Genomic DNA, 14148 nt, shown 5'->3' with positions numbered 1-14148 from the left:
TGTTAAAATAGCAAGTTCTTACATCTTTTCCATTCTTAAAGAGTGGAACATTGCAGATACGGTTAAGAAAAAGATAAACACGTTTTTACTTGAAATGTTGTCCATTTAAGTATTTTGTTGTTCTTTCTTGAAACTCTACAAAAAGCTAAGTTTTATATCATTCAGGTAATGTTGTGTCTTTCAGAGTGAATGATTTCGTTAAAAATAGTTAAAAGCATAAAAAGTACGAATGTTCGCGTTACGTTCACATAAAAGTGCGAATGTACAGTTCGCGTTATCGAATTTTTGGGTGGGAAAAAAAGTATTCGACTGTGTGTAAAAAATATGATCTGTTTTCATCTGTAGTATCAGCATTTTAACGGATAATTGGATATCTTTAAAAATAAATATATCTCAATATTTGCGAAATTATGGGAGAAGAAATGTTTGTAAACGAGAAGATTTCAGATGCCTGGAAGACCAGGAATATACAACTTCAAAATGCGTGACCTAAACTAATATCTGGATACAGATAAGAAAGCAATTGTAACGCAGATGAGACAGAGATTTTTTTATAAATTAACACCCGATAAAACGTTTAAATTTAAAATTAAAGTGTTTCATATGTAGTATCAACACTTTAACGGATAGTAAGTCTTCGGGTAAAGTGATAAAAGAATAGACTAGCGCAGAGATGGGCAAACGTTTTCGGTCGCGGGGCCAAAAGTAAAAAAAAAAAAAAAGTTTGGCGGGCCAAAATAAATTTTTCTAAAATTAAAAAACAATATACAAGTATTAAAGTTTAAATATGTTAATGAGATGAATGAAATTGCGATTTCATTTTTAAACGTTCCTTTTATTGAGGTTCGAAGGGAGATGTACTGATTTCTAAGGAACAAGGCTAAATGCTCATCTGTCAGTCTACTTCTGAAATAATTCTTTCTAAGGTGCATAGTTCCAAACACTATTTCGCATATATAAGATGAAACAAACATAGCACTGGTTTTCTGGGCGAGCAATATTAAATTTGAGAAACTTCCTTTCGATAATGATTTGTAAAACTCTATTTTTGGCATATTTAGAGAAAACTACTTGAGATGATTGTTAGATTGCAAGTCAATTAATTCAAGCTGGAAATATGACCTCACTGCTTCACAATTTATGTTTAAAGGCATTGTAAAAGTATCTAATTCTATCTAAATGGCACTGAAATCTTGAAATCTGCGTTCGAACTCAAAATTCATTTTTTTCAAGCCATCTTCATAATTCTTTAGTTTCCCTTCATTTACTGAGGGTGTTAAATTTAACCTCGGGAAAAGAGAACAGGTCGTTCTTAGCTAGCTGTCCAGCAAACAGATTAAGTTATAGTTTTAAAGCTTTGAGATGAGCTCAGATATCGCTGAAAAATTAATTTTTCCCTTGCTTCTTGACATTCAAGTTGCTCATATGACAAAGAAGATTTGTGAGAAAAAGTCCGAAAGTCATTTCGTATCTTTTAACATTTCGCACTCCCCAGAAAACTGTTTCTCATGGAATAACGACACAATGTCGTCTTTCAGATGCCGAACTCGCTCGAAAACACATCATGCACTCAGTCACCTCCCTTTCGTGTAATACAGTACATCAGAGTGTAAGGATTACGTTAATTTTTATTAAGAGTTAAATTTTGAGTTAAACTTCCTTTCCTATCGATTCTTGATTTCAGCTTACCACTTCCGGCCAGAACTAAGTTTTAGAATCACACCTGAATGCTAATGATGAAGAGCGGTTTTTAATCGCGAAGTTCTTTTGTCTTAGTGAGAGAGAAACCAGATATTCTGGCTGCACGTGTTCGCCTTTTTAGGCTACTCTCTCGTAAGCTATTATTACGCTCGACCGTACTTTAGGCCCTTGATGGCTTCGCAGTCAGTTAGCGTTAAGGGGCCAACTCTGTTAGAATTTTGATAGCTTAAGCTATATCTCTTTAGTTGAGATTAGTTTAATTCTTAGGCCAACCAGTCAGTATAGTGGTCAGGGAAGCTGACTGCGATGGTGAAGGGCCTGGGTTCGAATCTCGGAGAAGGCACGGTTGTAACTGTCCGTCCCTTCATAGGAAAGGCGATGGTGGTCCACCTATTAGGTGCCTCCATAATAAAGAGATCACCACATTCGGCCTTGTATAGATTAATGGACTGGGTTACATTTGTAATTGTTCACAATCTGCCATTGGAAAACAAAAGTTTAATTCTTAGTCTCTTAAATTTAAGCCCGAGTATCGGCTTTATTGTACAACTCCAAGACGGAGATTTGTTAAATTTTAGTTGGAATAATAAAGAGTTATTTCACCCTTCTTACTTGTTGTTTCCTGTACACGAACTCGAGCGATTATTCGCTTACTAGTTCTTAAGATTCTTCACTTTCCACTGTAACTTAGAATTACAGTGGAAAATCCTACAAAAGTACGCATGAACTGAAGGAAATCTCGAAATTGCCTGTGAGTAAGCTCACGAGATCGAATAGTATTTACAAGCTTCACTATTGCATCAAGCACGGATTTCATATTCAATGCAGATTTACACAGAGCATCTTGATGTATAGCACAATGTAAAAAATAACATTTGTTCCCGAGATAGTTTTGATTAAAGAGTCCAAGAAATCCAGGTCTTTTTCCGGTCATATTTGGTGCTCCATCAGTCGTAAGATTACATATATTTGTTATAGACACTTAAAAGTTAAAAGCCCTTCTTGAAATTCAGGATAAATATGACATCCCGTTGTAGTTCCCTTTAAAGAACGCATGCACTCCAGTTCCTTGGTAATTTCAAAGTTCTCATCAACACCGCTTATAAATAATACTAATTGAGCAGTAACATTTATTTAAGTGCTTTCATCCATAGCTGTGAAGCAAAATTTAAACTGGCCAATCTTTGACTCCCTTCATTGTGATGTCATTGTCATTTCAATTTTGATGTCAAATTTGTATGGATGTCTGATTCTAGGAGTCACCGTTTTTCGAGATAAGCTTACATTCTCAAAATTATTTTTCTTGTCTGGACATAAAGAATCACAAACTTAGAGCCTGCATTGTTTAACGAACCATTACTGTAAGCTTTTTTACATTTTTAGCAATATTATATGCTACAATGTAACTTGCATGTGTAGCTGCTTCTTAGATACTGTTTATCTTCTTGAAAACAATTTGTCAGCCTGATAATTTTTTACAAAGGCTTTCTGCATTTTGTTTACTTTTATATTCTGACATTGCTTCGTAATTCGAATTATGCTTAGATGTGAAATAATGGAAAATGTTATATTCTTTGAAGACTGCTACAGCTTCATTGCAAATGAGACACACTGGTTTATCTTTTACAATTATATAAAATATTTCCAGGTCCATTCATCTTTAAAAATACGGCACTCTGAATCAACTTTACGTTTTTTAGTAGCCATTTTGGGGTTCAAATATTTTACGAATAACTCAAAAAAGTACTAGCTAAGCTATACTTTTAATAATTTCACCACTATTTACAATAATGCTATTATGTCCGCAATCTTTCCAAACGCAATCAATAATATTAGAACTTGCGCCAAAAGAAAAAGCCGCCTGATGCGCAGTCTGCTACATGTGAGGTCTAATTCACCTATATTGAATTCCCATATGTCTGCTCCCCGAGAAAGAGGTAACGCTTGTTGGCGCCAATCTACAGCTATAACTAATAAAGAAATTCTGCTTTTAACAGTTTACCGCTTGAAAGCTGTCTGTGCATGCTATTTCCGTCGATTTAGGTTTTATAGAACAAACAGGGAGAAAGTAAAAAGATCATCAGTCCTTTGAATAAAAGGAAGAAAAACATAATATTTAAACAAAGTAGAAAAGGAGATGGATGTATAATATATAAATATATATTTATTTTAATTTGCCTCGGACCGGCAAATTAAAATTTTATCCGCGGGCCGGATACTACCTTCCGGCGGGCCGGAATTGGCCCATCCCTGGACTAGTGTTTTAAAGGAAGGAATATAAAATGAATTCAGCCACAATTCTTCAACAATGTTAAAACATTTTTTTTTGTATTTACATCAAATAGCAAAGCACGGATGACTAATCTGTAGGGAATAATATTCTAAATATTTTGTAGGAATTAATAACTTATGCACAAAACATAGAAACATTCTTTTGCTAGTATATAACTGCCCTGTTCAGACTCATGTGTAAATTCTGGGAAGTATAAACCCATCTTTCGTCGCCTAAATGCAACTGCAAAATTAAAAATGTCAAACATATTTCCAAGCGATTTTCAGTCTTAAATCTCCTTGAAAATATAAATATAAAATTAGAGCCATAGGCGAATCTATGAAATTCAATTTAGTTTTTAAATGATACTTGGAAATACGTGATAAATATTTCCATTGAGAATTTCAGAAAGCATTTTTAAAATTTTGCTTTTGGATGAATGCATGCTTTTACTGTGAGGATGATGACGATCGATTCTTACCAGAACGATTACAGGTAAGAGGCATACATTTTGATAGCAATTGTTCTTGCCTAGAAAGTTTTTCTATTATAGGTAATAAACTAAAAATAAACGGCATATCTGAGAAAAGAGATGTCTAAAAAAACTAACCCTAGTGAAAATGTTACCGAAAGTGGAAATGACTTCAGACACAATCAACTCATCCCAGACACAAGCTGTAAATTATGAATAGATTAAAGAATCATTATGCATTGTAATGCAATTTGATAAATAATACGCCAGAGAGTGAAAATTTTCAGACGGTCTTAGGTACTTTAAGCAGAGACTTAACGAGAAATAAATTCATGTAACAAAAATTTCATTGAAAGTAATTGACTTTTTTTTTAATTTCATTTTCTTAGGTTAGCACATAAGTTGCCAAATTTTTGCGACTTTGTATTTCCTTTTACATTTACTTAATTTTTAACATTTTATTCAATATTTTATGGATTTTTTATAACCGATTTTAGCTTTTTACTGCAAATGTTTACACATAAACCTTTTCAAAATAAGCATCATTGCTACATATTCGATTTTCAGAATACACACGTTTTATCAAAAGACTTAGAAATTTATTTTTAAGACTTGCTTTAAAAAAGCCACTACACACTAATAATTTTTTCCCAGCAGTGCATGTTCTTTTTTTAAAGAAGTGAATCAGCATAAAGCCTTGAATAAGCATTATTAATAAAAGTCATATCCCACTGCCATAAATCTTTTTTATCGATGTTGTTTGGAATTTCGTATTGTTTTAAAACTAACACTGCACATGTTTTAAGCGACATTAATACATTAAGAGACATAAATTATCTGCTGTAAACATGTCTAACTATAATAAATGGCTATATATACAACTCACAATAATTTGGAAGTCAAAAACATATTGTCTTCCAAAGTTTTAGCATTTTTTCGTTCAACATTAACGCGAATAATTACATAATATTATAATTTATTAAACCTAACACATTTCGCGAACTTTCCTTTCTTTCAGCGCTAGTTCTTGTCATCTCGGTGGTGTCATGCAATGATTTGTTTAGCTGCCAAATAAAGACTAGTGAGAAAAAAATAAAACTTATATATACTTGTTAATTTTGAAAAAAATTCTAGTGGGTTATTATATTGTCATCGGAAACACATGAAAAGCATTTAAAAAAAATAGGACTGATAGAAAGGGATGAAAATTAAGTTCAAGACTTGATCCAAGCAAACAAATGAAGAAGGCGAAAAATTATTCAGATTAAGTAAAACCATGCAAAACGTAAATACATAGGATAATTTGCAGAAGGAACGAGCGAATGAGTTATTGTCCTTTATCTTGATTATATTTTTTGAATTTTTCTATTTCTGATTTTAAAAACTCTAGAAAACTTAGAAATTTTGCAAAATAAGCAGATGAGGAAAATATTTATATTGGAAGGCTGCAGTCTCTTTAACTAATGATTTATAAAACTACATATCTAAAATTTAGTACACGTAATGAGATACATTCCGATGACCTCATTGATCACGTGGCTTATTATACATTTTGTAAACAAACAATGCAGATGACCTCAGAGATCACGTGACTTATGTACAGTTAATGCAAACAAGCAAAGTCATTCTTCCTTTTCTTCTCTTGCGGAATGTATCTTATTCTTCTTTTACATCAACCTTTTTACATGAATTTAAAATAAATATTCCATTTTCTTTTTACGCATATCATTTTGATTTAATACGAGAGGACCAAACCACTCCTTCAGAATTTTTTGCCTTAATTCTGATAAAAACAATTTGTATTATGCCATAGGAGTACACACATGAAAACCTAAATTTGCCGAAAGTCAATGAAATTGTATGTTTGTAAATTTTTCATATCCTTTTTTATTAATAATGACTAATATTTCTCAGTAGTCCTCATATAATGCCACATAATTCATTTATTACCAAAATGAATATGAAATAGGTTTTTGTGGAACTTAAAAATTCAATTCTTTTATTTTTCTGCAACTATTGCTACGTCTATAGGAAATAATTTTGGAGTACATGAAGCTATCGTAAAAATGATTTAGCAAAAGGAAGGTGTTGGCATGTTCTGGAATAAATGTAAGTGTTAATTTCTCATCATGTACAAGAGATATTGTCAAAGGGCAAATGGAAAAAGCTGTGATAATTTGGATAGAAGATAAGTCAGACGAAAGAGTGCCAGTAGATGGAAATACCATCAAAGCGAACAGAAATAAAAATTGATAGGCAGAATTGAGAACAGGAACCAAGCACTTCATCTAAGTTAGGCAGGAAGTATGAATTTTCTGTTAGTACAAGTTAGATGGCAAAGTGCCTTAAAGGCATGCTCTTCATAATATAAAAATTTAAAGGGAAGCGAAACTGTATTTGCACATTTATCAACTGCTAAAGTTGTCTCTCAGGAACTTAGTAGGATTATTGAAGGTAGAAGATATACTTCTGATTAAGCATGGAATGCAGATGAAAGTGAACTCATCTGGAAACGAAGACCGAACAGAACATACGTTACTAAATCACAGAATACTGGCTGTGCTGTTAAAGTAACCAAGGATCGTATGAACTTATTAAATTGCTCCAATGCTTCAGGATATAGTATAGTGAAACTACGGCTATAAAAATAGGTTCCGGAAACCACGTTCAATGAAAGGCTAGAACATCGTCAAACTGTTTGTTCACTGGGTGCAAACAAGAAGGCCTCAGTGATTATTGCTATCTCTATAGAGTGGTTCAACAAATGTTTTATGCCAGAAGTCAGATAATGAAAGGTCTCGAATTTAAATCAAATTATTTAAAGTACTTAACATAGTTTAAAGTTCTTAAAATAATTTAAAGTTCCTCTGATTTTTGACAATGCACCTGGCCATCCCGCCTTGAAACACCCAAACGTACAAATTTTATTCCTGCCACCTAATACTACATCTTTGTTACAACCGGTAGGCCATAGTATAATTACGATACTTAAACTATGCTATGTAAAATGAACATTCTGATAGGTTTTGGCCAAACTGAATGATGAAAAACTAGCATTCATTTATTCTTGTAGATTGCACCAAGCATGTCAGATTAGCGCTAATTGAATTAGAAACATCGACTTTGAACGCGTGTTACAAAGCGGTTTGGATGTAATGTGTAAAAAACAAAGATCTCACTATCCCTCATAAGACCGAAATTCTTAGCATCATTGCAAAGGTACATATAATTGGTGAAGAAGATCGTTTGAACATATTGATGCATTTTTAGTCGGCGGTGCCATAAGCGAAAATGGAATATTAAAGGTTGTCCTTGAGACATAATACTCCTATAGAGCGTAATGATGGTGAAGAAAATGATCGAGTTTTAAGTGTAGATTTAATAAAAGGAGGTCTAGAACTGGCCAGAAAGATGAGTAATCGTTTTGACGTATATGTCTCTAAAGAGGAGCGTGCTAAGAAGTTTCAGTATGAACTGACATTCTTGAAACCCTCTTACAGATAACTAAAAAAAAAAAAAAACACGAACGCAACGATTGACATTGAATTTGTTCGAAACGACTATGCGCATGACAAGGCTCTTGCTGATTTTGCTCAAAAGTCAGTTTCAAAAGCAATTTTATTTTAATACATTTTCATTACATTATCATACGCAAATTTTTTTGGAAATAAATTAATAAGCTTAAAACCAATATTTTGAAAATTTTCCTCCCACTAAACTATATGCATAGTTGGTAATATCTCAGGTACCAAAATTCCGCTGTGAAATTTTAGTGAATAAACACAAATTACGTCGCCACGACATGTTTTTATTACTTTTAGAATAATGTCCGTCTGTCTGTGTGTAAGTGTTCAAAGATTTTGTCGTTCATAATAGAGGTAAGAGGTTCATATAACTAGCTTCCAAAAATTTATGTTTCTACATCCAAGCTTTCTGCAATCACATCAGCAGTTGATTAGATTTTGGGTAAAATTAGGCAATTTTACGTGAAGCTATAACAGTTTCTAATGGACGATCGGAAGTAGTACTTTACTTTAACTCGTAACAGTTTTTAATATAAAACTAAATTAAAATGCAATCCCAACCTTTCAACTATTAGAATTTAAGACTTTTATATTGATGGGAATTACATACCAGATTTTGCCTTAAACTAATAAACCGAACGTGATATGTTATTTCAGGCACTGAACAGATTTTCATGAAAAAATATATTATGAGATAATCCAAAATATCTCAGATTTGGCATTTAAAACATGTATGTGATTATAAATAGCATACATTTATGCATTCTTGGAAGTATGACAAATGCGACGAGAATAAGCTCATTATGAAGATAAAACCTCGTTATGAAGCAATTAAATGCATTAGTCTAAATCCTCAATTTCATGTCCGCTTCATTGTGTAAAATGACTTTAAATAAAAGGATGCTGCCGCCATATATTATTTTTAAAAAATTGTATAAATTGTATAGCGAATATAAAAAAAAAATGTGTGGTTTACACTCAACACACACTATATATGGAATTACAAAAATGTGCCACATTTAAAAATTTTGTATTTAATTTGTATGTGACGTAAGTGATGTTTAATAAATAAAGGTAAAAGGATAGATTAAAAAGTTGTCATCTTATTAAAAAAGTTAAAAATTTTGTAATTTGTAGGTTATTAATTTGGGAATCTGAAACAGTACATGACCAGAGGATATACGATCGATGCAATATTTTCAAATCGAAGCATAAGAATGGATATGTCCATGAGAACGTATAGTTATCATTTTCCATTGTATTGGAGAAGAAAATAACAAAAATGCTTGCTGTTTTTAATTAACACTGATCCAAAACGTTTATTAGAAAATTAGGTTTTATGTATAAACGATCAACCAATTCAATGTTTTAAATACGAATGAGCTTTAAGTAAAACATCTTTTGATACTTAAAGAATGTTGTTATTTAAAGCATGCAATTAGCGGGAGGTCATGAGCTAGCCACGTCATATATTTTTAAAATGATGTTTGCTTGAATTTTTAGACCCGGAACTAATTTTGTTTTTCCTGTACCTACGAATTTTCTTACAGGTATTATTATTTACACGAATTGTTTTTACATGTTTTAATGTATATAACATTTAACGTATCAATTGTGTGAAAACTGAATTAGGTGTTAACCGAAAACATCACTCGTGTATCTATGTTACGAACAAACCCAGTATTACGCCTATTTCTACCTAATGTGGTGGAAGTTCGAAGTTTGAAGCAATTTACCATTACTTCGAATTCCTTACGGTCAGTTCTAAATTTAGCCTAAAGAAACTGGCCCAAGTGAGAAATCATCATAAATTCGCTTAGAATGATTTTTCTTGATAAAGTGGTGATATTCTTGGCGGGTGGAAGGTATATTTCCTATGTATGTAATTGTTAAAGTACACAATCTGCATTTTATTATTAATACTATCAAACATAATAGCAATTTAATATCTCTGAAGACTCTCTGGTGACAAAAATTAAAAATAAATGAATCGAAAAGGAACAAAAATTAAGCAAATAAAAATGTGTTTTTAATAAGCATAAAACCACACAAAACGAATGAGAAAATGATAATCTTAGTATTGTAGGACCATTAGATAACTGCTTAAAGTTACGCCTTTTTGAATTATTAAATATCTTTGCAGATTTGCTTCACCAGTGACTGTGTATTTAAAATCACTGAATACTGAGTGTTTGACCCTGATTCCATTTCTGGCCGGACAGGATAGCACCATGGTTTGTTTTCTTGGCTTTCCCCTGGTGTAATGTGCATATGAGCCAATTTGTTTTAGAGTCTTTTTTGAAAGTTTATATTTAGGCAAATAGCCTTTATCCACTTTGCCATATTAAAATAAACTAGCGTAACTACATCGCTTAAGATTTGAAATCCTCTGAGACAAAAGAGAAGAACTGGAACCAAAATATTCATCAACGTAACGAGCAATAATGACTCCAAAGCGACGGGAATCAAATTTCTAGTTCATTAATGAGGTAAAAAAACAGAAGCGAATTTACGCAGAAAGTCTGCGGTAAAATTATCGGTGCCAGTGCCTCGTGCATGTAAATCTGTTTAAATCCCAGTAAATCAATAATCATAAATCAAAGATGTAAAGGGCTCTGTTTATGTAAATATAATGAGAAACAAATTAAAAGAATGAATCAGGGTAATTTAATAACTCATAACACCGCAATAACTTAGAGATAAGAATTGCTAGAATTTGCAGAAATGCTTAGTGTTTGGTACAAATGAAATAACTAAAGGATTCTTCATATTTTTATTTCAGCATTTCAATTTATCTGCCTTAGGGGAAACTAGTAACAGACGACTAATTTACTTTCTTCTGTTTTACGTTAAAATCGAAATAAGAAAGCAGTTTTAAATAAATGAAACCCTTCAAGCAAAGCGAGTTTCAGGCATTTCCCCCCCCCTGTAGTTCAATTTCTTTTCTTTTATTAAATGCGATAAAGCAAGAAAATGAAAAGAAAAGTAAGAAGTCTGGCTTCTTTTCTACCGCTCCCATTTTTTTTTTTTTTTTTTTTTTTTTTTTTTTTTTGTAAAAGCTGGAAAGAATAGGAAATGAGCCGGAAAAAGACAATGAAAGAAACCAGCTACAAACTGTTTCTGTTGCCAATAGTTTATTCTGTATATAGTAGTCGTAAGCAGTATTATCAGTATATTCAGTATTATGAGCAATATATCTACATTAAGTGTATTTGGCATTATGTATTCTGTACATCCAATGCATATTCAAAATTGGTCCTCAGCATAACTACTAAACTATACCCAAATGTGTGCTTAATGTGCTAGTTATGTGTATCTTCCTTCTGCTAAGCGCATGTACCTCCTTTATTAATAGTGTTTATGTGTCATGTATGTGTTATGTTAATGTTTTTTTTTTCTTTTTTTTTGTGTGTGTATGTAACCAGTATGTTCTGTAATGTATACCTTGCAAACCTAAAATCTGTAATACAACATAAATAGCCAATGTATCTCTCATCTGCCCCTGTATGGCAATGTAATAATTCTTTTAAGATCTCAATAAACTCCCGGTAGATAGGGGACAGCGCGGGACATATGCCTGTTTACCTCTGTTAAACACCAGGCGTCCCCGTCCTCCGTCACCTGTGACCTGTGACCTGCCAATAGTATATTAGTTTCTCAATATTTTGATAATTGTAAGGAACGTTAATATTGATTCAAGAAATACGTGACTTCTTCGTATGAACCATGATTTATTGATAATTTAACCTCGAAAAATTTAAGAAAATAATGCACGAAAAATAAAATAAAGGGCCTTTGTAATGTACTCTCAAGTTCTCACACTGAAATGCAAGTAAATAACTATCTATATTTCTTTTTATTGTTCTTGTTGATAAAGAAAGCCTACTATCTCTATATAAACCTTTTATCTTTTCTAATTCTTATTTCATCTACTCGTGTTCCACAAAGTATTCTAATAAGCTTACACAAGTAAGTTATAACATTAATAAAATAAATAAACAAAAGTGCAATAGCACCGCAAAGAGGAAAAGAAGAACAAAATTCTTCTTTTTATAAAATCTTTTGGTTCCTAAAAGTTGAGAAACAATTGGTGTCCAAAATACAGACAGGAGTCTTAAAGTCTTCTTCTTCAGTCTTTGGTAGGTCAACTAGTTGATGCCGCTCCATCCAGTATAGCTGCTCATCCGTTTATGCTACATATGGTTCTGTATGTTAGGGGCGTGTTAAGGCATAGGGCATCCTTCCTTTATTAGACTGTCTGTCTATTCATTTCCTTTAATGTCGCAGTGCCTCGAGACCCATTGCATTTGAATACCTGTTGTCTCCTGTAGTTTGAGAAGTCTTTCCTAGCGCTGGGCTACAAATTATTCTTTATGGGGCTCTGCCCTGACGATTGATCGTATTGCAGCCGTTGAGTTCCAGAGGAAGATTATTTTTTGTTTGATGCCTGGGTGGTAAAGGGCATATTCTGCCTCATTTATGCCCATTTCCTCCTCGTCGAAGTTTTCCATTGATCTGCCAACAAGGAAAGCTTCTTTGGCGAGGTGGGACTAAAAGCCGGCTCCACTGTTTTAGCCGATAGATGACTCATCTGTGTACATATGAATCTATTCGGGTCCAGTACATTTTGTAGCGATCACTTCTAGTACTACTGTTTTCAGGACGTATGGAAAGATGTTTGCTTTTCGTTCATTATGCATTTCGTTCATTCCAAAGGTACTGAATTCTCAAATGATCATTTCTTGTCAAGTATTCAATCCCAAAACCAATGGCCTCATATGGAACTTGCATTAACCTCCATACCATCTAATGTAGCTGCGCCTGTATACCAAATTAAGTCTAGATCTCTAAACTTTTATGCAAATTAAATTAGACCTAGCAAGTCAGTAGTTGAATCAAAGCATCTAAGTATCCTTAAACGCAAAAGATAAAACCAATGGGAAGTAATCGCATAAAATTGCAAAATGAGCTTCTATTTGACTATTTCACCGGCACTGAATATTCTGTGCCGATGAAACACTCATATTATGCATTCTCTCTATTTAAGCAATTAAAAGGTAGAAAATGATCTAGATATGTAACAGATTAATATAAATTTGTATAGCATATAATAGCAAAAACTTATAATAACCTAAAGAGGAATTTCATCTGAAGTGGAAACGATTACAAATTATGTTGAAAACTGAAGAAATAGCTTTAAAAAGTCTAATAAGAAATAAATGACGTTCGTAACGAATAAATGTAACGTAACAAGAAATAAAATGTTGAAATGTGTCAAAATAAATAAGGAAAGGAGTAGTTGAGACTTGGGAAGGAGACTTTCCACATGTAAATGATTTAAATTAAGAAGACTATATGAAGCCGATGTCGAAATGCAAAGAGCAGTCTAATGGAAAAATGAATTTTCTCTCGCTCTAAAAAAATGATTTCAAACAGCCGCTCAACAAAGGGAATTATTAGAATTCGGAAACATGTTTTATCAATTATGCGTTGTTCGAACATATTCAATATCAAATTTTAAAGGAGAGCAAATAACAGCCGAGGAGCTAGGGAGAAGAAGAAATTGAAAAAGAACACACATAGCCAAGTTCGTAGAATATTATTCCGTGGAAGGTTTGAACGACTAATTTCGCAACTTGAGCTAATTTAGTTGAAATTAGACAGCGATTAGTTTAACCAGATTTCGAAAACATTCAGACTGTTATAAAAAGGGAATTAAATATCATCAAGTACCGCAATAAACATGACATTGTTGTTGGGATTCTTATATTAAGAAAACAACTTTTTAGAAGAAGCAGGAAACAGAATGGATTTGTAAAAGTTTTAGAAAGAAGAAAGGTACTTATGTATTTTCGTATTTGCTTTTTATTTTTTGTCACATACGAGATTTTGATGGAGACTAAGTACAGGTTTTGCTATTGAGTGGTGCATGAAGTTTAAAATCCGATATTTTTAAACAAACATTTTACATAGTAACAACAACCATAGTTGCAAATTTCTGTCTTATTAAGCAATCAATATGATTAGCAGTTACCTGTAAATACACTGGGTATTTTGGACATAAAACTCTTGACAGTTCGTACTGGAACTCCATGATTTTCATCTTGCATCTTCTCTACAATGGACTCCATCTACGATAAAAACCACATATTTAGCGCTGCAGAATCATATTTATTAAT

At 32.7% G+C, this 14148-nt stretch overlaps 1 protein-coding gene across 1 annotated transcript in view; it reads right to left on the bottom strand.

The window, feature by feature from the left end:
• LOC118187971 (regulator of G protein signaling 7-like) overlaps nt 1-14148 on the bottom strand; it is a 434333-nt gene that overhangs the window by 294317 nt on the left and 125868 nt on the right. The window contains exon 2 of the mRNA XM_085818561.1: nt 14004-14100. Within this exon, the coding sequence (XP_085674687.1) occupies nt 14004-14100 (97 nt within the window). The remainder of the gene's footprint in view (nt 1-14003; nt 14101-14148) is intronic.

Source organism: Stegodyphus dumicola, chromosome 6 (assembly GCF_044657685.1).
Source record: "Stegodyphus dumicola isolate Sdum_Otavi_A_Nest chromosome 6, ASM4465768v1".
Taxonomy (NCBI): Eukaryota; Metazoa; Arthropoda; class Arachnida; order Araneae; family Eresidae; genus Stegodyphus; species Stegodyphus dumicola.
This window is presented reverse-complemented; position numbering and strand designations above follow the sequence as displayed.